The 24,642-nt window shown below is 49.6% G+C and overlaps 1 protein-coding gene across 2 annotated transcripts in view; it reads right to left on the bottom strand.

The window, feature by feature from the left end:
- RXRA (retinoid X receptor alpha) overlaps positions 1 to 24,642 on the bottom strand; it is a 226,725-nt gene that overhangs the window by 69,613 nt on the left and 132,470 nt on the right. For both annotated transcript variants that reach the window (XM_027823386.3, XM_007061008.4), the window contains exon 2: positions 10,401 to 10,666. In XM_027823386.3, the coding sequence (XP_027679187.1) occupies positions 10,401 to 10,666 (266 nt within the window). The remainder of the gene's footprint in view (positions 1 to 10,400; positions 10,667 to 24,642) is intronic.

Raw genomic sequence — 24,642 nt, 5'->3', positions numbered from 1 at the left:
AAGAATTCAAACACAGATCTCCAAAGATCACTAATCCACTGCCCTGGAAAAAGAGCAAGCAGCAAACATCCAATCCCACTGTAATAAGATGACAAGGGCAACTCATCCCTGCAGCAGGATAAAATCATGCCTCTGTGAATATTCAGATCACAGGCTTCATGTTACAACAAGGGGAAGGGGCCGGGGATCCAACTAATCCTTCCATAAAGCCAGGGAAGCAGTAAGAGCTGACACCACTCTCTAATAAGCTAGTCCCTTAAACCACTGTTGCCGGTTGATTTAATGGGAAGGCAAATTCCTTTCCTGCTGCCAAATTTCCACCCACCTCCGCAGGAGAGCCCTTATCTAAATGTGTTAGGAAGATTCCCCCTAATGCCGCCTCAGGACACCAAACAGAGAAAATGATTTGCAGTGATTATATGTGGGAGCACCCCGGCTGAGATCGCCTGCACAGATGATGAAGACCAGGACACCACAGTTTGGCTGCCCTAGACCTTGGGATTTATAGACCATCTTCTCGTGTTATCTCTTGAAGGGAAAGATACTTAGTGAATGGCTACAGGTCACAGATGCAGCAGGGCTGGAATTAGGGATCTGGGGTTGTGTAGGGCCCCTCAGCTCAGTTTCTACTTATGTTCCCTCTGCAAATCCCCTTGACTTCTCTTTTCCTTGTCCCCTTTCTTCTACTTACTCCATCCCCACCAGGTCAGCCAGAAAGGGTTAGGGAGGCTTAAATAGCTCCCCGGATGTATAGCAGCAAACACAGCAGCCATTAACATCCTAGTATGTATCCCTTGCGAAGTGTTAGTTACATGGAAAGTATTATGAAGTCTCAGTATGGGGCAGAGGTGAGAACAGAACTCAGAGATGTGAAGTATGATATTTAACCCAGCAGACCATGTGACTGGTGATTTGGAATTACTTTGCAGTAGATAGATAGATAGTATGAAGGAGGATAGGCGTGTTGGTGCTTTCTTCTCATTCTATCTATCCCCATCCACCCCCTCTATCTAGCTATCATAGGTACTTATATGGGCCTCATCACCACAGTAATTCACGACCTTTAATGTACTTCTCCTCACATCAGCCCTGCGAGGCGGGGCAGTGCCATTATCTCCATTGTCCAGATGGGGAACTGAGGCACAGAGAGATGGGGGATCCATCTACACAGCAGCAGGGAGGTGTACTTCCCAGCTCGGGTAGACGTATACATGTTAGCTTTGATTGAGCTAGTGCCTAAAAATAGCCGTGTGGCCACAGGCTAGCTGCCAAGTACATGCCCAGGATTCTGGACCGGACTGTGCGCAGACAGCTAGCCCAAGGCACTGAGGCCCACTGCTCTTTTTAGCACAGTAGCTTGATCAAAGCTGGCACGTGTACATCCATCCAAGCTGGGAATGAAACCTGTCAGTTGCAGTGTAGACACAGCACAGAAAAACCCACAGCTGGCTCGTGCCAGCCAACTCAGGCTCACAGGGCACTGTGTCGATTTTCTGCTTGGGCTGGAGCCCAAGCTTTGGGACCTTCCCACCTTGCAGGGTCCTAGAGCCCAGAAGTCTACACTTCTCTGAAGTCAAACAGCCCACGTGAAACAGCCTGAGCCCTGCTAGCCCAAGTTGGCTGGCACGGGTGAACTGCGGGTGTCTAGTTGCTCTGTAGACATACCCTAAGTCAGGGGTTGTCACCCTGTGGCCTGCAGATGCCCACCATGTCTAAGACTTCTAAAAAAGGGCCGCACCTCCATTTGACATTTTTTAGGGGTCCATAAATGAGAAAAGGTTGAGAACCACTGCCCTAAGTGACTTGTCCAAGGCCATACAAGAAAATACAATGGCACAGGGAACTGACCGCCTGTCTTCCAAGTCCCAGGCTAGCACCCTAACCGCTGGTCCATACTTGCTGTTATGAACACTAGGGACCTCTTGCACCAAAGTGTTCTTTTCCTTTTAACAATCATCTAGGTGGCAAAAACATTTTGTGCAAAATTCCATCGTGAAGGAAATAGAGCTCTCCAGATTGTGTGTCACAAACACCAGCGGTAAATAGGCAATTTACATCTGAAAAACCAACCCCTGACGTACCACCACAAAATCCCTTTTGCTGCAGATATTTTGCCAGGCCTCTCATTCATTCATTCTTGCTATGAACTGCTCTGCTCTTGAGTCCCTGGTGCATGAGGATCTTAGCAACCAGCATGGCGTGGCGGGGAGGGAGGATGTGTACATGTCATCATCTCAGAAGGGACCAAAGTGATGAGAGAGCATGTGGTGGGAAAGGAAGGGAGGATTCCCACTCTTATCGGGCTGATCAAATGCCTGGCATGATGCACAGCCTGGGGCTTTCCAATCCGCTGTGCTGGGAAAGCACCGCATAGCCCCCCACCCGCAAGACACAATGCCTGAAAAGAATCTGAACAGTCATCTATGAGCCTGATCCAAAGGCCTTTCAAGTCAATGGGAGTCTCTCTGTCAGCTTCAATGGGTTTTGGATCAAGACCTGTGGTCTTATAGTCAAATTCTGCTCTCAGTTTCTCAAGTGTGTACCCAAGGAAAGGCTGCTAAAGTCAGTAGGATTACTTCAGACTCACCCCAGAATCCCTGAGTGTAGAATTTGGCCCTTAATATGTTATCTAATACACGAGGACTTCTCCCAGCCTTGCAACAGATGCAGGAATGGAGAACACTGGGGTTCTCATGATATTTCTGCCCTCTCTACATTTCTTCCATTAAAGCAAAACCACTCCCTCCCTCCCTAGAGACATGCATTGGTTTAAAAAATGTAAGTCTGATGGTTTCATTCATACTGGAGTACTGGTGTTCACACCTCGTGTCCACACTTCAAGAAGGCTATTGATAAATTGGACAGGGTTCAGAGATGAGCCATGAGAATGATTAAAGGATTGGAAAGCAGGCCTTCTAGTGGCAGGTTGAAGGAGCTCAATCTATTTTGCTTACCAAATAGAAAACTAACAGGTAACTTGATGAGTCTAGAAGTACCTAAGTGAGGAAAAGAAATTTAGTAATAGAGGTTCTTCAGTTTAGTAGACAAATGTCTAATGAGATCCAATGGCTCTAGTTGAAGCTAGACAAATTAAGAATAGAAATAAGATGTAAATTTTTAACAGTGAGGGTAATTAACCATTGGAAGAACTTACCAAGGGTTATGATGGATTCTCTGTCCCTGGAAATACTTTAATCAAGATGGGATGTTTTGTTTTTCTTAAAAGAGATGCTGTAACTCAACCACAGCTATTGGATTTCAAGCAGGAATTAATCCAGGGAGGTCCTATGGTCTGTGCTATGCAGGAAGTCAGACTAGATGATGACCATGGTCCCTTGTGGCCTTTAACGCTGCACATCTGTGACCCTAGGAAATGTGTCTGTCAGATGATTAATAACCACAGAAAGGAGCAAGGTAAACCCACCCACAAGAGAGAGTTTTAAATCTCCTCCCTACCTCACCCAAAAGCCCTGCCTGGTTTGCTGAGGAAACGACAGATCCTTAGGACCTCTGGGCCCCATCCTCTGAGGTAAGGACATAAGAATATATGAACATCTGTATGGAGGATCCACAGGTTCGTCGGAGATATACGAGAGACTTGAATGGCATTCAGTTACCATGAGGAGTACGGGCTAAAACCCCTGGACGGATAATAGACAGATGGAAAGACCTGAGGGATGGACACACAGACAGATTTCCATGGGATTAACTGGGACGGTCACACGAAACTCAGCCGCTGACATTCTTTATGGAGAAAACCCCGTGTATGCCTAGGACGTTCGAGCTACCACTTTGGCACACAAGTGTCACAGCCTCAGCAGGGGTAGAAGTCAGGGCCTACTGCTCGGAAGGCACAGGTCCTTGCCACTGGGGCTAAAGGGGTGTTTCCGTTAGCTGGCAGAGGCATAGGGCCTATCACATACAGCCAAGTTGTTCTGATCACTTCCAGTGGAGGGCAATGGTGCTCATTCACATTTTGCCTATTCTCTACGACATTCAGTCCCCGTCTCATGAATGACCCTGCACTTTTGGTTCCTCAAATGCCCATGGCAAAATCTGCACTTCCCATCTTGCCCGCCTCCGACACTCCTCCTGAATCAGCTGATGTGGTCTCGTCTCTCAGGCGATCATCCCCTCTTCCCCATCCTGTCTCCGTCAAGACTTCTGCTGAACCACTCCATTGTTCCCTTTCAGCTGACTGGCACGTTTCCTGTACAAATCTAGGAACACAAGGGTGCTTGAAAATCTCTTCTCTGTTCTGTTCAAACTGCCCTGTTGGCAGCTGTCCCTGAGAGACGGGGAGGTGGGAAATTTGAAACACAGAAAGGCTGCTGAGTGCAAGATTCAATTTCTGGGAGTCTCGGCTTTAGTGTGCCCACAATATTTGTGGTCTCCCCTTTCTTACTAGCACCCTAAGCCCCAAAGTACGCAGCACTGAATTTTTATTCCAAAATGGGGGAGAGGAAAAGGAGGAGCTAAAGCAGGCTTGGATCTCAGGACTAAAAAATGTGTTTCTCTGGATTTTTCTGTTAAATGCTCGCCATGGGCTTTGATTTTACTTGAGGACATGGTGGGCTCTCCATTGCTTGACACTTTTTGCCTTTCTAAAAGGGATCCTCTAGCTCAGCCAGAAGTTACGGGCTTGATGAAGGAACCACTTGGTGAAATTCCATGGCCTGTTTTATTTGGAAGGCCAGATTAGATGATCATAATGGTCCCTTCCAGCCTTAAAACCTATGAATTAGATAAGGATCCACACTTTGAATCTTCATAAGGTTTAGGTGCAATCAAACCCAACAGTTTGCTTCAGCGCTTTATAGGAATATAGGTCCGATTGCAAAATGCAGCTGATGATTATTAAACATCTTTCGACAGCACGCATCACCACAGCTTCTGGGTACCCCAATAAGGTCAAAGAACATCAGCTGCCTGTTGAAGATGAAAGTTTCCTTCACCCTCCTGGTAAGCTGCCTTTCTCCAGTGCTCAGGTTGCTCCAATGCTTGTTGTGTGGCCTACAACAAATACAGTTGTTGGTTGTGTTGTTTTTTTTAAGGGGTTGACACAACTCCAGATTTAACAAGTGCATCTTGTAAAGCTCCTTAAAGGGAATGGGTAAAAGCTGGTTTCCTGTAGAAGTAATTCCCCAGCTCTGATCAGTGCAAATTCAAACCTGTGCCCCTCAGTCAAAATGTTCTGGTGTGTTGTGGGGAGCAGGCAGACAAGTTCTCACTGAGATAGCCAGTCCCAAGCCCATTCCGGGCTTTGAAGATGAGGAGTGGACCAGAATTTGAGAGCCAACCAATATACAAGAGGAGCACTGGTGTATGGCATTCACATTCATCCTGTCTAAGAGGCATCACTTCCTGCTGCACCTTCTGGCGTGACCTTTAGAATCAGGCCCAGATGGGAACACATTTCAGTGGTCCAGGCTGCAGGTACCAAGAATCGCTGTTACTAGGTCTGCCCTGGAGAGGAATGGTGCAGTTGAAGGTGATCAAAGATGTTTCTGGCTGTATGGACATCCAGGAGCAGTGAAGAAAATCCAGACAGCGTGCCCACTTTGACTGCTGGGCAGCAGATACCTTCAACAAGCAGAGGAGAAGTCACCAGTTGATCCCAGTGCTCCCCTACTTTGAGCTAATCACTCACTCCATGTAGAAACCAAATGTCCTTCTGACTTCAGGGGGTGAGAGAGACTAGCACTGTCAGACCGAGCATTTCTGGGGGGCTGGTGCAGTGTGACTGCAGAGAGCAAGGGACTGAATATAGGCAGGGAAGGGAAGGCTGGTATAAAGGGCAGATCCAGTGGAAAGCCCCATTGTCCCCCTTGGCACATGGCTAGGGGTCAGCAGTCCCTGGTTCTTCGCTTGCCCGTCCTCTAGGGGCTGGGACCCGAAACTGATACAGGGAGTGTTACCCCATGAGTCAGCAGGAGCCCCAACTAGCTGCTGAGTCAGCACATGGGAATGGGAACCGCCTCCGTTTCCTCTTTCAGAGGCTGCCCGAAACCACAGGCAGGCTACACGTGCACCTCTTGGTTCCCACACTCTCCCCTGGCGCATACTGCTCCTTCCTCTTGGGTTTAAGGCTGCAGAGCAAAAACCTGAAGCTGGGGTAGTGAGAAAACCAGCCAGCCTGGCCCAAAGCTTCACCCTCGTCGCCATATGGAACCTAGTTCTGCTTTTGGTGAGCACAAACTCAGCTCAGCGTGCGCAGCGGAGGGCCACAGGGCTGATAACAAGGAAGTGCTTCGAGTTAGCTCACAGTGGAAGTGGGCAGCATTGCCTAGCAATTGGAACAAGTTACTGGGTATCATGATTCCTGGGTTCCATTCCTCTCTCTACTGTTGACTTTGTTTTAAGCTCTGGGGATCCGGGTCCTCTCTGTTGGGGCCCGATAGCAGCCAGGTCTAAAAACTGCCACGGAGTCCACAGATGTCCTTAAAAAGAATAAATTGTGTCTGAAGGAATGAGACCGCTTTGAGAGAGTCGCCACAGCTTAACTCTGTGTCTGATCTGTCCTCGCTTTCCCCAGGCATCCGCAGAGCTGCTACAAGAAATGCCTGGGGGGGTCTGCCACAGTCCTATAGGCTGCTGCTGCTTCTCCAGTTTTGCACCTGGGTCCTGCGAATGGCACTGAAGTGAGCAGAAGAAGGGATTATGAAATATACTCAAATGTAATTTCCTTTTTCTTTCTTTCTTTCTTTCTTTCTTTCTTTCTTCCTTTCTTTCTTTTTCTTTCTCATATATGTTCTTCAGAGATTCCTGGGGTTGTCAAGAAAAAAATGACGATCCCACAATTTTTTTTAAAAAGAGCTAAGTCCTGATCTGTTTATCAGGACTCCTGGGTTCAATTCCTGGCACTGCCAGGGACTCACTATCAGACCGGATTTTCACGAGAATTCAGCACATTGGATATCACCATGGAAATGGCTGGATGCTGAGCCCTTTCGATGTCATATGTACACACGTGTGCGAGCAAGAGAGAGCCCTTTCGATAATCTTGCCCTGGGATCTTCTGCAATCGTGCTGTGGGTGGCCTGCGGCAGACGTCTTCGCCTCTCAGTGCTCTGTTTCCCCGTTGCTAAAATAGAGGTGACGGTACCAACCTCACAGGAGGGTGCTCTCCGAGGCTGGAGTATTTGAAAACCAGTTTGGGATCCCCGGACGACAGAATCCAGTAAGCGTGAGGCATAGCTCCAGCAAGACTGACTTGCTCACTCCCTTTTATTTCTGGATCACTCACGAGAGGGACAATCGGGAATGTTGCAGGCCAGATCAGTAGAGCTGTGCAGGGGGCCCCAGACCTGGAACAGTCGACCGAGACTAAAGTGCAGATTAGAAGTGAGGTGCATCAACAGGCCTGGAATAGCAGAGGGAGCTGAAGGGGAGAGTGAGGGGTACTGGCAAACTGTGCTGCATGGGAAACTAATATGACCCCTGCCTGCACTATGCCTAGCTCTTAAGCCAAGTGCTACCAGCTCCTCGAGTTCCCCAAAGACATCAGAGAGGCCAAGCTCTGCCCTCTGGATGCAGCTGGAAGCTACAGCCCTGTTTGCCCTAAACGTCATTTCCCTTCCTCCTGAAACACTCTGCCCTGGCCCAGTCCAGCACTACAGGAAGTCTGGGGAAGACCCTTGCTGGCCCAACCCTTGGCCTTTCTTTAGGCCCATCCGCAAAGCTTACGGGCACCAGCATATATTCAGCAGGGACAGAATGTTCCATGGGGGAGAGAACAAAACAAACTTTGCAAAGGAGAGCGAGCGGGGCTGGGAGGCGTGTGGCTTCGCGGCTCTTTGCCCGGCACACCTCATCCTTCTGGTGTCCTTCTGGTCTGCTAGGTTTCCAGCTCTAACGAGGCGTAGTCTGATGGCAAGTGGCATCTGCCATCTGATTCAAACCACCTTCCATCAGTGCCATCTCCCCTCTGCAACGCGGGGGACATGCTTCATTAACCTCGGCGCTTTGCGGGCTGGTACAAAGACAAAGGGAATCGCATTCCTCTCCTGTCTGCCTGCCCTCCTCCACACTGTGATGATGGGGACTGCCTCCCTCCCCTCTCACTGCAGGCTCAGGTAAGTCCTTCTGCCCCTAACGATGACAGGGGCCTAATGCTCACAGACAGGGGACAGATAGCGAAAGCCATTAGACTGAAAATATCTTAAACTGTCTCCTCCAGGAAAACCATTTAAGACAGGCCATGAGCAAATAACAGGCACTCTTGGTACACCATCAGGGTCTAGAGCTGCTGTAAATGCTTGGGTTCTGCTAAGCGCCATCTGATGTGCTCTCAATTCCCCTTTTCTGTTCCGTGGCTTCTCATTTCAGTTCCTCTGTCTTGTGCATCTCTGCTTCCTAAAACAACCGCGGTGTGTCATTGAAACTCTGGCGATGTCGCCCCTTCCCATCCCAACCTCTCACTCTCTCCCGCTCGCAGCTCACACACTCACATTGTTACATGTCTCCCACTGCCCTGGCTTCATGCCACAGACAGTTGTGAAGTGTTGTTTCACTTCTCACCTCCTGACCTTAAGGTGGAAGGCAGTCTGTCTACCCAAGGTGCTCAGTGTTGACACCATGCTGGGGATAGGCATATGTATTGATTCGCCTAGTGGACAGAGCACCGGATAGGGAGCCAGGAGACATGGGTTCTGGGGTTGGCAGAGTGGAGGAGAACTCAGCGCAGGGGCAGGGGACGTGGCATGTTCTCTGGCAATTCTGCAACCCTGCGAAGCCCCATGGGGTCCATAAATCAGAGCAACTGTTTTGGCTGCCCTAGGTGGCATCAGGGGCCCCAGTGGCCCCAGCAGCCCCTGAACAGACACATGCTATAGCTATTTACACCAGCGGCACTGACCCACCCAGCACCAGACACGTGGACATGGACGAGGTCTCCATCCCCTCCGGCACCGGCTCTCACGCTTGGACAGTCGGTGCTGACAGAACTCCAGCAGACTCGGGTTGATTTAGGACAGGCTCCCACGAGGGACTCTTTGTCTATCCCTGCACCCCTACGCTGTTCTCTGGGGCACAAAAGTGGAATCCTGAGGGTGATGAATGGGTTGGGGGACAGAGGAGCCCAGACTTTATAGCTCCATCTCAGGCATGCACAAAATGCCACTCCCCCCCATCCCCAGCCAAGAAAGCGGTTATCCCTCGAAAATAAATCAGGCTGATATAAAAATAAAGGTGCTGGCAGGTGTTTGACTCCCGGAGAGGCTGTGAAATAAATAAACCAACAGCAAGCGGCAGGTGGTAGCCAACCCCTTAATCTGCCCTTTTGCTCAACGTAATACGCAGTCAGCCAGCAACAGGTGGCAGGGCCGGGGCGGCTCTCCCAGCTCTGGCTATTTTTAAAAGGCGCTTATTTCTTTATAGCGGGAGATTTTTACATAATCTTCAGTCAGCAAACCCCAGCGCTTCCCTCCGCCAGTGAAGAGAAGGGGAACACATTCGGCCTGGGAAACAAGAGGGAGCAGTATATAGGGGCGATACAGAAAAGGGGGGCCCCAGAACAGCGCTATACCCGGCACGGGGGCGTATGATAGTTCTGGCTCTTCTCAGCTACAGGACAGGACTGCCCCAGCACGAGCACAGGTGTTAAAACAGCCTCCAGTTTATGCCAAGAGCAGGGCAGGTCTCCAGCCGGCCCTGACAGCTATTTTTGCCCTGTCTCCCATTTTGTTCCTGGCTCATCCCAGGATGGAAGCCCTTGAATCCAGTTGTTTCTGCTCTCAGTGGCACCCGTGTCGGCTCTGCTGACATCAATCAACCAGCTTTGCAAAGGATCCCAGACACGCTTGCACCAGCTCCGCTCGTAGGCTTTTCAGCTGGATTTTTGCTGTTGACCAGGACTGTTCTTTAAATGGCCGAGTGACTCTGTCCCCATTGCAGCCCAATAACACGAAGCCCAGGCAAACAGCCTGACAACATCCCTGTCGGGTGACACCTTTCACTAATGATGGAGGCTGACTCTCTTCTCACATACACTGGTGGAGCTCGGGAGTATATGCCCCTGGGATCCACAATGGTACACCAGGCTGAGGCTAGCGTAAGCCAGAGGAGAATCAGGCACATGGTTTGTAAAGCCAAGCTCCCACCCCTGATCGTACTGAGCCACCGCCCCACAAAATTCCATGAGTCCAGGTGCACCACGCAGGGAACCTTGCTCATGTTTGGAGGTGTCCGGATCTGGAGGGATCCCATCTGTGTAGTTCAGAACTGGATCTGGAATCAGAACGCCTCACCGGCTGTTCCGGTCTGGGGCCTTGGTTTGAGCTCATTGCTACGTTTTTTTTTTTTTTATAATCCATGTGGATAAGATACTTTTCGTTTCCCACTGTTTGTAAATAAAACCCTTCTCCTCCCCCATAGCCCCCAGCTCTCTCCTCCCCGCTCACCTGTGGGCTGCCGGTTCCGAATCCAAGGCTGGGAGTCGAAGGGACAGACATTGAGTGAGGCCCCATGGGGGAGCTGATGACAGAGAAAGGAGGGCCCATGCCATTGATGGGGGAGCTCAGAGTGCTGATGGGCGAATGGAGCTGACCCGGAGAGCCCAGCGAGGAGCCAATGCCTGGCCCGATGGATGGATGGAGGGAAGGTGCGGCCATAGGCCCCCGGCCAGTTGGAGAGTTCAGGGACGTGGAATTGACTTGAGTAGAAAAATCTGTAAAACAGAAAGGAAAGGTGGTGGTTTAAAACCCCGTCTGTGGCATTCTGAGGGGATCTCTCCTGAGCAGTCATGTTGCATGCTTAACGAGCCGGCCCCCACCTGTGTTCCGCTAACGATGCCCATCCTCCAGCTTTCCCTCAAACACCTTTGTGCTATCTTCCAGGCCATCCCTGTGAAAATCTGACCAGGGATGCCCTTAAACCTGTCCTTAGAGCTCCTCTCCCGCAGGGGACAGGCTCAAAACCTTTGACAACGGCGAGGCAGCTGGTGTGTGGAGGCCACTGCTTATAACACCCATTCCGGTTGCCTCACTGTTACCTTGTGCTGCCCTTGGCTGTTTGTTGTAATCACCTGCTGTTTCCTAATTGCAATTGTAACCCACTCACCTCCTGGGTGTGGTATTCTGTCCCCGCTAACCGCACGGAGACCACTTAGAGATTAATGAGTCTGCCATAGCCTTTGCTAAGAGCCATGCAGTAGAGACTCATGCATTTAGCTCCAGAGATCCCAGGTTCGATCCCGCCTGCCGACGACCCGGGTCTGTCGGGGTTACACAAGCTCTTTGGGGCTGAGATCAACTTTCCATTGTGTGTGGGCAATAGCTCAATGGGGCCTCTAGGAACCACCCCAATAATGACACTATTAAGCAAGGCTGGTTGTGTGTCCGTGAATGAGGGATGTACTTTGGTGTCACTCTATATGTAGGCTATTTGTGTGGTATTTGGGAGGGTTGTGTGTCTTGGTATCTGTGTGTGAGATGGAAGTGTGTGGTGTCTGAGAGAGGGAGATGTGTGTTTATATATCCGTGTGTGTGGGTTGTGTTTGTGTCCATATGGGCGGGTGGTATGGTTTGTGTTCATAAGGGGGAAAGTGTGTGGCACAAGTGTATGCAGAGGAGGGGGGTGTGTGTGTGTGTGAGATAGGGAGCAGTGTGTTTGCATGGTATGTTTGTGGGGCAGAAGTGTGTGTGTGTGTGTGTGTAGGATAGGGGTGTGGTACGTGTTTGTGGGTTGAATGTGTGTGTGATAGGGGAGCTGTGTGTTTGCATGGTACGTGTTTGTGGGGTGGAGCGTTTGTTTGCTCACGGACCCCAGTGAGCACAAGATGTCCAGGTTCCTATACATGGCTTGCATTTCCCTGGGTCGCTCCATGCCCTTTCAGGACTTTGAACTGGAATTCAGCTTGGCTTGGGAGTTTTCTGTGAGCAGCGTCCCCACACCTCCAACTGCTTTGCAAGTCCCAGGGGAGTCGGGGGATGTTTAAAAATAGACTCCAACTCTATGGAGAGTAGATGGAGCCATTCCTGGCACATTTCCTCCTCATCCTGTCACGCTGCCTGAGAAACAAGCCTAACCAAGGCAGAGAAGGGCTCTTAATAGTGCTTTCCAAAGGCTGTGGTGAGAAATCGCATGACAGGGCATTTGGCTGCCAGGGAAGCAGCTCAAACGGTCCCCATTTAGAACGGCTTGAGGGTGAGGGAGGAGAGTTAAGAAGAAACCCCAAGCCTGAGTCCATGTGATTGTAGATGCAATCATACATGTCTAGGCCAGAGACAGCAATCGTCTCCCGGTGCTGGATTAAAGAATTTTGGGGCCCTCTGCACTATTGAAATTGGGGGGCCCCCACCTTCACTCAAATTTGCCCTCCCTCTCCTCTCATCTGCCCCCGGTTATATGACCCAAGCCAAACCTGGAATGGTGCTGTGACCATATGTGCCAGGCCGCACGGTCACCCCCAGCCAGTGGTCGGGGCCCCCCATGAGATGGGGGCCCTGTCCAAGTGCACTGAGTGCACATTTGTTAATCCAGGCCTGGCCCCACCTTTGTTGTCCCAGATTTATCGCTGCGGAATCTGAGCCCCAGAGGCTCCAAGGAAGGCTCAAATTTTCAAAAGTGGCCACTGATTTGGGGTGCCTCCATTTTCCGGAGTCCCCAGATTAGTGGAAACGCTGTCTTTTGTGATTTGCCTGAGAGCTGCACAGCTGGGCTGGAGGAGAACCCAGCAGCTGAGTCCCCGGGCCTGGTTCTTCTCTTCCATCCACGTCACAGCACTGTCACTCCACAGGCTTTGGTGGTGCTGCTGATTTACACCCTTCTAAGAGAAGAGGCAGGCCCCCTCTCAGACCACTAGACCATCTGCTGAGCCTGAATGTGATCGCAATAACACCAGTGAGCAGAGATCAAGCCCTCTGACCCTTAATAAACAGAATGCCATGTCAATATAGTGCCGGGGGATTTCTGAGTAACAGAATACAAGTTTTTGCAGACACAAAGAAATATACTGCATGGTTCTACGGCAACTCTCATCTGAAAATGTTTCACTATTGTCCATTCAGCCTTATGATGCTCACTGCAGGCAGGGAAATAGTATCTCTGTTTTCAGTGGGGGAAACAGAGAGCTAGAGAAGTGACATTTTCCCCCCAAAGTTCACATGTCAAGTCAGCTGCAAGGTCAGGAACCGAACCCTAGAATCCTGTGTCCCAAGCCTCTGCGCTAACCACCAGTCAAACTGGCCCCTGTAGGCCTGTTTGGGCAACCTGATAAATTCAGATGCTGACACTGCCGCAAGATGTCTCACTGGCTGCCTGGCTGACCAGTTACCAGGACCTGTTTGTAGGCCGGCTCTATAAAGCTAGGACAGGAAAACTTGTTTCGGGAATCTCTCTGTGTGAAGAGGCATCACAATGGGGCGTCGTGCAGCAAGGCCCTCTCAAGCCAAGCAGCAAGCCAGACAAAGGGCTGCTGTGTCCTCTCGGCGCTGAGCGCTCCAATCCCATCTTGTAATCCCTTGTAGGCTGGTTCTCATTGTGTCTGGCAGGCAGTGAAGTTGTAGACATAACAGGATTACAAGTGTGAAGAAAGAGGCTTCCTCCCTGAATAGATCATTCTTAAACCTCCCAGACAAGGGCAGAAACTGGCTCCACGGGCGCTCGAACACAAAAGCGGGAAGGGATTAGGCTCCGAAACCCTGCACTGCAGCTGAAGTTTCAACATCTTCCATGGAGGTTTCTTTTCCTGCTGGTTGCTGTGACATCGTGGGACAGGTGGCTGTAGAAAGTCCAGCCCGGACTCCTGGCAACTGGGAGAAGGTGTGCAACGTGTGGCACAGGTGATCTGACCCTGCACACTTAGGCTTGGCCCACAGTGGCACGGGCCCCAGATGCACACTAATGCTAGATTCCTGAATGCCCTGGGCTAGTGGAGAAAACAAGGCCACCCCGAGTGACTGAGGCATGTAAATTCCTGGCATAAAATCCACTCCATGTCATCACCCACACTGGGTGAGTGTCAGGGTTTCGGTCCCTGTGAACTTTTCATTTGGATGCAGCCCATGGAGGGCCTTATGCCCCTCCACCCCACCTCCAAATCCAGGTTTGCATTTGACACTGTGGGTTTTACAGGGGTTTGGTTCAAAATCACCAACTGGCCCCAAGACTGGGAACCTTGGCAACCCCTCTGCGGAATCTGGGCGGAGTGACATGTTTGCAACAGAGCATGAACCCAGGCAAGTTTCTTATGCTTTCAGAATGTGTAACAGGCACTTAACACGGATCGAGGGCTGGCTCTCTTGCTCTGCCACTTGGTTTAGAAACAGCTCAGAGGAAAGATGGTCCTGTGTTATACAACACAGGCCCAGGTCCCGGGTCTCCTGACTCTGCCATTATATCATGCTCTCCACACAGGGGATAGAGATCTGAAGCAAATCATTTTAACTTCTCTGAACCCCAGGCCACGTCTACACTACAATGGCACAGTTACGGACCTGGAGCTGTGTTGCTGTAGCGCCGTAGTGTAGATGCTCCCAATAGCAACAGATGGTTTTTTTCATTGCGGTAGGAACTCCACGTCCTCGAGCGATGGTAGCTAGCTTGACGGAAGCATTCTTCCATCAGCCTAGCTGTGTCTATGCCTGGGACTAGGTCGGCACAGCTATGGACTTCAGTGTGCGATTTTTTTTTCACAACCCCTGAGCGCTGTCAATGTGTAGACCGGGCCTCAGTTTCCCCATCTGTATAGCAGGGATAACAATACAAAGCCACCCCGCCGGGGTTTGGCTAGATAGCGGCTCACACTTACTTAGCAATGGAAAAACACTACTGCTCTAGTCCGCTCTTCTAACTCATCCCCAGCACGCCCCGGGATAGAATGCAGGCTGCTCCATTTCCTCCTATGGGCTCAACCAGCTTGACTCCCAGAGGCACTGTTCCAGTAACGTATGCCTCCAGAGCATTGCTAAGGGCATAGCGGGAAATGAGCCAATAAACCAACCAGATGAGAGGCACAATGGCTCTCAACGGCTTGAAGGCAGAAGGGAGCAGGGGCAGAACAACAGAAGCCCTCAGCAGTGGAGCAGAGATGATTCCTGCCACAAGGTGCCCCTGTCCTCTGTTGTGTGGTGGGTACTCGAGATGAGTCTGATTGAGGTGTTCTTCCAGCCGGGAAGGCCCCCTATGAGCGTCCCATGGGTTTCCCCATTTCCAGTCCTATGAGCCACTCTGACATTACACTAAAGAGCAGGCCAGAGGATTCCAGTCAGGAAGAGGCCCATCTCCCCCACCCTCTACTTCCCCCTCCAGACCTGCTGCGAGCCCCAATGTGAAATGAGTTTGATGGGCCTCAGCCCTGTTCCCCAGTGGACAAGTCTCTACCTGGCCAAAAAACACGACCGCAGTGGCACTGCTTATCACAGCCCAGGCTGGCTCTCTGTCTGTCGATCCGACTTGGCTGGACACCAATCCATCTGTCCATCAGTCGGGCTAACCTGTGGTGACTGGTGCTTTGGTCAAGGATGCAATGGGACGGTGCAAACTGCGCCCCTCTCTCAGCCTTAGAGAGCACCCCCCTCCAGGGCAGGGCTAAGGCACCTGGGTAGGCCAGCACACAAGAAGCTTACTCTGCCCTTGCCTGAGCTCTACCTGGATAAACAGAGGAGCATCATAGGCAGGATGGCAAGCAATTGTGACCAAGCAGCTTGAGTACCCCCAGGCAGGCCTCAAAGGAGCCAGGAAGGGACAAGTCCCACTTTGGATTAGTACCACCCAGAATGCTATGTTGGAGAGATGGCGCTGAGGATCCAGGCTGAACCAGCTCCTAAGAGGTGCACAGCAGAAAAGAAAAGGCCCATGAACTGAAAGGAGAGCGAAGGAAAGGAAGCCGGGTGAGGGGCAGGGAGGGTCTTTCCTTTTAAAACAAGGCCCTGAATATTTAAGGCAAATGCACAAAGTGGGGAAGGTCATGGGCAGGTTACTGGAGATCAGCCCACATCCAGCAAACTCTAACAGCAGAAAACAAAGAGCTTGATGGCCCCAGCCTGCTGTCCAAGCGCCTTTCCCAAAACACACAGCCACCTTTCAGTAAAATTAGAACCAAAAGCAAAACATCCCCCCTCCCCGGCCGCCACACACCCTCACTCTCCTGAACCGGCTTCTATTACTCATCCTGTTTACACATTGCTTTCCAAGCAGACACATTCCCAGGCACCCAGTGAGGAACTGGGCGTGTTTTCTGGGGCAGGTCTGGAGAAAATCATCTAGGCACAAAGAAAATGGAGACAAATCTTTTGTGTGGACGAGACACGTAAGTGTGAGTGCATGAATGTGTGGGTCTGTGTACATGTGTGCATGCCTGTTTGGGTATGTTTCTGCACACGTGTTGTATGTGCATATTTGTGTGCAAGTGTATTGTATAAGTGTACATACATGGCCATTGTTTGCATACGCGTGGATATATTTGGTTCTTGTGTGCACGTGCTGTGGGTTTGTGTACTTTTGGGGACATGTGCACAAGTGTGTTTTGTGCATTGGTGCGCACGTTTGCGCGTGCGTGTTTAGCAGAGAAAACCACGCTCCCTCAAATCTGAACCACATCTGAATTTTTCAGATGGCCTCTCTATTCATAACAAGAAAGACCCAAGCCCTGGACCCAAACAGCCCTGGAACTTTGGGTGCTTAATATCCCAAGCCAAATATTGCTATCTTGCGAAGTACTGTCTCACAGCGAGTCTTAAGGAGGCGTTTAAATAGGGGATGATCAGTAAAATTTCACCGCAAATAGAATTTTAATTAAAACAATAAAAAAGGGAAAGAAAACTTTCAATGAATTTCCCTTCCCATTTTGCAGCCAGCTCTCGTGTACACGCTTTTGTGTATGTGGCTGGATGCAGATGTCAGATGTATTTTTCACAGTGGTTTATTAACGCCACCCAATCACCACTCCCTCAAAAGGATCAATAATCCTCTGATCTCACAGGATACTGTGGGATTTTGATTCTTACGGGTGCAATAAGAGGTGAGCAGCTCAAGGGTTCGGTAACAAGCCTTATGCCCCTAAGTCACCAGTTAGGAACCCAGTCTAGGTCGGTAGAGACTAACCTCTGCTCATTGACCCGTGTGAAATGGATTTGGGGGGTCTTAGTCCAGCCCCAACAGAGGAGTGCCTGTGTCATACAAAAACCACTGACACTAATTGCCCCCTTTGTTTGCTCTCTCAGCCAAAAGACTAAGGACTGAAGACAGCATTGAGACTGAACTTACTCACCCCTGCAAGGGCTCTCTCCACGCTTGGGTTAAGGCACATTGACAGGGAGGTTAGATTGTCATTGCCTTTCACTGTACATGCTCTGTGCAAAAACACAAAGTCTGGCTGGTGAATCTTGCCCACATGCTCAGGGTCTAATTGATCACCATATTTGAGGGCAGGAAGGAATTTTTCCCTGGGTCAGATTGGCAGAGACCTTGGGGGGGGGTTTCGCCTTCCTCTGCAGGATGGGGCACAGGTCACTTGCAAGTTTATGGGTCTGTTACAGGAGTGGGTGGGTGAGGTTCTGTGCCCTGCAATGTGCAGGAGGTCAGACTAGATGATCATGACGGTCCCTTCTAACCTTAAAGTCTATGAAATGGCGATCTCCAAGAATGTCAGTCTTGTTTCACCAGCACTGAATTCACATTTGCTTTTGCTTTTTTTTTTTTTTTTTTTAAAAAAGGCAAAAAACCCAACAAGAGTCTACTGTAGACTAACACAGATGCTACCAAGCCCTTGGCTCTAGCATAACCATTTCCAGCAGCAAAGTTCTGTCCCGGGAAAATCATGACTCAGGGCGCCAAGGAAGCTGAAGTAGCGAGCTCTGTGCGCGTGTAACACCTTTCATCCACAGCCGACCTGACAAAACCCTTATGCAGCTTTCGAAATGCAGTTCTCACCCAAAGAAACCCTTTTCTCATCTCAGTGAGGAGGCTGCAGCCGCAACCTCACAAGGACAATAGTCTCAGCAGTGAAGGTGAGTCTCTGTACCCCAGACAGTCATGAAGGAACATGGGGCCTTGCACTGGGGATGGGTGTTAGCACCAGAGGAAGATATTTCCCTGCTTTTCCCTGCCCCCTCCTTTATCAACACCTGTTGCTAGAAACCATAGGCTCAAAGAGGGATTTGATATGTGTTCTGCAGGACTTAAAGCTGTATCCAAGTAGGGGGAAAGGACAAGCAACACCAAGATCCATTCACTCCTTCTGCAAACAACAGCCTCTATGAAAAGTCAAGAAGAGGATGGCAAATTCCACAGGAAATTCACCCTGTCTGGACTATACCTTTGAATGTCAGGGCCATCCTTTATCGAGCCCGCTACCAGCACAGCAACGGTCACGCAATTACAAAGCAGAAGCCTCTCTTTTTTTTTGTGGGTGGGTTTGTAATTATTAGTGACCCGTGCAATTAAAATACATGGAGGTCCTGACCTAATGACAAAGAACGTCTGGGTGCTCCTGGGTGGGACGGGTTCCTGCATCTGTCTTTCTTCTCTCGCCTTTCTTTGTCATCCACCTCTTCTTTCTCTCTCCCTTTTGCTGGGTCAGCACCATCCAAGGAGGATGCTCAGTTAAAATGCAGCAGAGAGCCTCACGCACAGAGCAACTAGCAGGAGGAAACTCACTAGTCCCTTGTGAGGACACTCACTAGTCACTGAAGCTGGCTGTGGGCTTGACCCTTACACCAAATGTGGCTGCAGGTTCAGACATTTCTTATCCTCTAGCCTTCTGGTGCCAGGGGGCATCCTGGCAGGAGGAGGATTAGCTACCAGGAAGCATAGCACTAGGCCAACAAGTCATGCCAGACCCAACACAAGGGCATGTGGTGCTTTGACGAATGTGTCTCCCTTTGAATGCAATTGTTTCTCCTCTTCCCTCTTTCTGACTGATCTTCACCCTGGAGAGCGGCTATTTTTCCTTTCTCTTACTCTCTTTGCCTCTCTCACTTGGTTTCTCTCCACACGGTACCTTGAAAATGTAAATAAACACTCTGTGTGGTAAGTATTCCTTTAAAAAAGAAACCAACTGCTGTACATACAGAGAAGACACAAATCTTTCTTAAAACAAATAGCTCCACTGAGGGATCATTGTACAGCAACATTTTAAAACAGCCATCTCGTCCCCCAGGCAGGGCAGTGTTATGCCCCAATCCCAGACCCATCCTGTTTGGTTTCAGGGTATATTTTGTGGGGAGGTTAATGACCAAGGTTTTGTTTCCACGTCTTGTGTACACCCGTGTGCCAGACTGTAGGCTGTGCCTGGCTGCTTTAACGTGGCAGATGTATGAATACACCACTTGGAGGTGCTAAGGAAGGATGGCCCAATGGTTAGGGTGTTGACTTGGCAGACCTAGACTATTGCTACACTAGAGATCTTATAGCAGCGCTCTCTAGTGTAGCCGCTCTAAGCCAGTGGGAAAAAGCTCTCCCATCAGCTTAATTATTCCAGACCCTGCACATGGCGGCAGCAAAGTCAGCGTACGTTATGTCACTCCAGGGGGGCTAATTCACACCCCTGAGTGACATAACTTATGTCGACTTAAGTTGTGTGTGTACATAGCCCTAGTTCATTTCCCTGCTCAGCTACAGACGTGGGCAAATCATGTGGTCTCTCTGTGCCTCATTTGCATGTCTGTAAAATGGGGACATAGTATTTCCCACCTCACAGGGGGGTTGTGCAGTGCTCAGATACTGAGGTGATGAAGGCCACATTCATGTGCAAAGTTAGATAGCTAGAAAAAAACATTCCAAAAATTCACAATTCTGGATTTTTTTTTTTTTAAAAAACCTGTCAGAAAAGAAGTAAACTCAAAAGTGATGGGTGTTAGTTGTACTGCGGCTAAAAGAGAGACGGGGGGGGGGGGGGAGCATTTTCCAAGCACATTTTAAGTTAAACAAGGGAATTATTTATTCGCCTGGTATGCACTATTCATTTTTCTTGTGCAGTTCTGTCATTTGGAAAAGGTTTTGTATGACTAGTTTGAGACCAAAATAAACTGTGTGTTATGTGTGCCTGTTTCTAAATCAAAGAAATACATTATCAAGGCACTTTCCCCTCTTGCTCCCTATCCTAAAATTGCAGCGCTCTCTCTCTCTCTCTCTGCTTTCCTTTTCTAAGCACGGATGAGCTTTATATATTCACAAGGCTCCCCACGATACTTAGAAATCAGAGCTGGGTCTCTTAGGCAGCTAAATGAGTTGCAATGAAATTCTATTTTTTTTTCTCTTTTTTTTAAACTAATCATGAAGCCATAATCCACAAAGTCTGGACTGGACTTTTCCTAAAGCTCAAGGATTTTTAGACCCAGGAGGTTTGGTTTGACCTATTGTAGAGATAAGAGACCGACTCTTTCTATCTTGGGTACTCATATAGGCTCCTATTACTTTAATAACTTAAAAGCCTCACAGCCTTTACTGTATTTCTCCTCAAAACACCCCTGGGAGGCACAGCAGGGCAGGACTATTATCCCCATGGAACAGATGAGGCACTGAGAGGCTAACAGACTTTCCCAAGGTCACACCAGAACTCAGTGGCAGACCTGCTATCCAAGACTTGGCTTAGCGTCTGGCCACTGGGCCATCTTTCCCCTAACCTTCCCTATTGCCTTGCTCATTATGTCCTCGTTCGAGCCAACTGAAATTATTTAAATTTTGAACATGTTCAGTGGAAAAAGGGGACATGATTTCTGCACAGATTTACACTAAGTATTTTCCAAGTTTCAGCCAGCTCTAATGGTCATTCACACCAGTGCAAAGTGAACATGAAATGCCACTATTCGGAGTCACCAGCTGTGATGCAGCAGGGAGTGGGGAGTATGGACCTGGGAATGTTGCAGGGGTTGGGAGTTTTACTGGGACTGTCTGCATTGGGGTTGGGAGATTCTCCTTGAGGGAAGATACCTGAGCATGTAACATGAGAGCCCAGGAGGGGGGTTGGGGCCAGGTGACACCTTCTGCCCGGGGAAACTGGACAAAGGCTGGAGGAGGAACCAGGGGGAGGCGGGGTGAGACGGCTGGAGGGGGTTTGAGTTTGGAGCTGGCTGACAACTCGGAGGGAGCCCCAGGGCTGGGGTCTAAGCTCCCTGACCCCCAGAAGGTCTTGACTGAGTGGTCCTGGTTGTACCTACAAGCTCTGTTTGGGACTGTGTTCCTGTCGTCCAATAAACCTTCCGTTTTACTGGCTGGCTGAGAGTCACGGTGAATCGCAGGAAGGGGAGGTGTAGGGCCCTGACATTGTGTGACACCAGCGTTTTACACCCATTTGCACAGGTTACTAGAGTCTTGCTGTAAAGTCACAGCCCGATCCAAATTCCACCAAATGTTGGGGTGTGTTCGGATGTGCAGGGGTGGAGGCTGGTTTAGGTCCCCTTGAGTTTGCTGCTGTTTTGGAGTTACACACACTGAAAGCCTCTGAACAAAACTGGTCCCTGGAGGTCATTTTGTCATGTGGCGCACTGGACGGGTTTCTTTTTTTGCTGTGTGTCTCCTTCATTGGGTGTCTCTGGACTGGGTTCCCTTATTAACCCTGAGGCCGGGTCTACACTGAAAACTTTTGCCGGTAGCAAAACATCAGTTAGGAGGGTGATTTTGTTATAACATTTCGATACCAGCAAAAGCCCTAACATGGACACAGTTATTCCAGCATAAAGATGCTTTTGCCCAGCTAGCTTATTTCGCTCACTGAACTGGTATGAGCTATACCAGCAAAAGCATTCTTTTGCCAGTATAAGTAGGGTGACCAGATGTCCTGATTTTATCGGGACAGTCCCGATTTTGGGGGCTTTTTTTTTATATAGGCACCTATTACCCCCCATCCCCGTCCCGATTTTTAACACTTGCTATCTGGTCACCCTAAGTATAAGCTGCATCTATGATAGCATGGTTTGTCAGTCTAGCTACACTGGCAAACCTTTTCTAGTGTAGACCTGGCCTCGATCAGATACTTTCATCAGACTGGCTTAGCAGTTTGATGCGACACAGAGAGGATGTAAAAAATCAAGTCACAACAGATTCTTCTGTCTAGGCTCCCTGCAGCCAACGAAGGCTGCATTCACCAGGGCAAAACCAGAACTGTGTAGCAAAGAAACAGCATCTGGGAAATCTGAAGGGCTGCCTGATACTTCAGTTTTACAGCTCTCTGTGGTCTCAATGGGGAGGGAGTGCATCAGGCTTTCTGTTCTAAGTCCCACACGCGGATTGCAGCTAACCCCGGGAATTCCAAACCCGGAAACGAACGCAGATTTGGCAGGCAGCCCACACCCCAGCTCTTCCTTTTTTTAATCTTTCTCAATCTCTCTTCCTCCAGTCAGAAAGCAGATGAATTCTGGGTATTAAACAGCAGGAAATTCTAAATGTGGGCTGCCACTCCCTTCCTTAATTCAACCCATTGCACATAACATCTGCAGCATGTGGAGGCCAAATTTTCAAGGGCTGGGATTTTCCAAAAGGCTCCTTTTCCCCCTCGGCCTGCGCTTCTCGTTGTGACCCATGGTGAGATTCGCCGAAGAGCTCAGCACCTATCATGCACCCAGCGGGTTGAACTTTTGAAAACCTGGTCACATATTTTAGGGCCTAAATGGGAGCATGGCGCCTTTGAAAATCTAGTACACAGCATATATGAAAGATCATTCATTTCCCCGAAATCCCTGCAACAACAACTACTGCCATATTCTAGCGTGCCTTTCAGCCAAAGAACCTAAAGTGGCTGACAAACTTCGCCAATGTACATTCAGGGATCACCAAAATGCAGCCATTTCTGGGGTGGACTGTGGCGGCTGCCTATTGTACACAGCAACACCACACAATGATATAGGAGAGAAAGCAGTGACAACTATTGTACTGAGTTGTGACACTGTAGGAAAAGTTCAACACACGCAGAACAAACGCAACTGCCAGAACTGAAATTTGGCCAGAACATCAGAGCTGACCCTAGAATTCATGTGAAAATTGCCTCCAGGTATTTAATGACCACAAGGGGTCAGGACTTCACTTTTATGCCGGATGAGAGACACGAGTAAGCTTATTTAGAGTCTTTTATTTATATAGATTCTGGCCCACTGTCTTTAAGCAGAGCTGCTCCTGATTTACAGCAGCACAGCTAAGAACAGAATCAGTCCCACGGCCTCCAATCACTGTGGCTCACTGCAGTTTTCCCCCCAAAGTTCATCCCATCCAACAAGGAAAGGCGGAAGCAGCTTTCTCTGCGGCAATAAGGTCACAGCCAATTTCCGTCAGCCTGTCGGAAAGCTCAGATCTCTACCCAAACCATGTGTGTGTTTGTGAGAGAGACAGCCAGACAAGGGCTAAGGATGATATGAAGAGGCAGCCTGGAGCAATGAAATGTTCTCTCTGTTTCTAAAGAAGCTCAGTTAAATACACTCAGACATGTGGTGGGATGGGGAGAGGCCAAGATCTGACCCTCTGCTCTCCAGCTCATGGTTCCAAACATCAGCCGCACAGAAGAACTTCCAGGGGAGAAACTGCAGCTAGTCTCATGTGAGCTTGTGACTGGACATGATACGAGATATGAGCAAACCTGCCTGCCTGCCCCTTCGCGAGAGAGCCCTCCAGTGCGCGTTCCCTTATCCCAGTTTGGCCTCTTCCCCATAAGACCGACCCATCTTCTGTGATCAAGGAATCAGAGGGATCTTCCGGCCCAACTACACTGCACTGCAGTATGATGGGATGACATTTGTATGGCTTTGTCCTGGAGATCCGAGACTGGAAAGTGCCCCCCACCCTCCCGCCGGAATCGACATGAGGTTCTGTCTCCGACTACCCACCAGCCGTCCATATGCTGGAAACGACTCGGGAGCTTGAAATCCACATTAAGCCAGGAAGCACTGAACTGCTTTGCTCCCAACCTGTCTTTGTCCCAGCATCGACATTTGTGTTCAGTGGCCACTGAACAAAAACCGACAAAGTTCAGGGCTCCCTTGCAGGGCTGCCAACTCTTACGACATCCAATGGTTTTCTTACAGCTCCGGTGTGTGGTTGCTATGTAAGCGTCGCCACTTCATTCCACGGGGGTTGTGAGACTCTTGATTGCCCCAGAGTTCTGATCCGGGTGGGCTCACACCCATCGAGTTTCACTTCGAACAAACTCAACCGCAAAACCAAACACTAATGAGGCCACAACATTTCTCACCCCACGCTCCTACATCTGGGCCTAGGCATGCCTGAAAGGCAGGCTATTCGGCACTCCGCCCTGGCTCCGTGAAACATGCGAGACACTGATGTGAATTTCAGGACTGGAGCAAAACATTTGGGTCTCACTATGGAAGTTTTTCCCAGCTCTAGGAAAATCAGCCTTGGCTTAGTCTGTGGACTCTAATCCTCCACATGCTATGACCTAAGGCCCTGCACCACACACACACAGAAGTTCTTTATAAATGTTAGATGTTGCCTCCTACCAGAGTTTCAGCTTACTGGGCCGACATCATATGGGATGTGGAATAAAATTACATAACTGATTAGGTGCTTTTCCACTGTAACACTGTACACTAATCTCTCCCTCCTCCAGCCCCAATCCTATCAGCCATAATGGTTTGTATGAAACATCTGCTTTTCTCCTACAAGGACGGGAGCGTGGTGAGCTACATAAAAATCCCCGCAATCAAGAAATGGAAGCTGGCAGGGATGTCTTTTAAAAAATAAAAATGTGTTTTGGGT

This window comes from Chelonia mydas, chromosome 16, assembly GCF_015237465.2.
Source record: "Chelonia mydas isolate rCheMyd1 chromosome 16, rCheMyd1.pri.v2, whole genome shotgun sequence".
NCBI classification, from domain to species: domain Eukaryota; kingdom Metazoa; phylum Chordata; order Testudines; family Cheloniidae; genus Chelonia; species Chelonia mydas.
The sequence above is the reverse complement of the archived record's forward strand: the minus strand, read 5'-3'. Positions and strand labels throughout refer to the sequence as shown.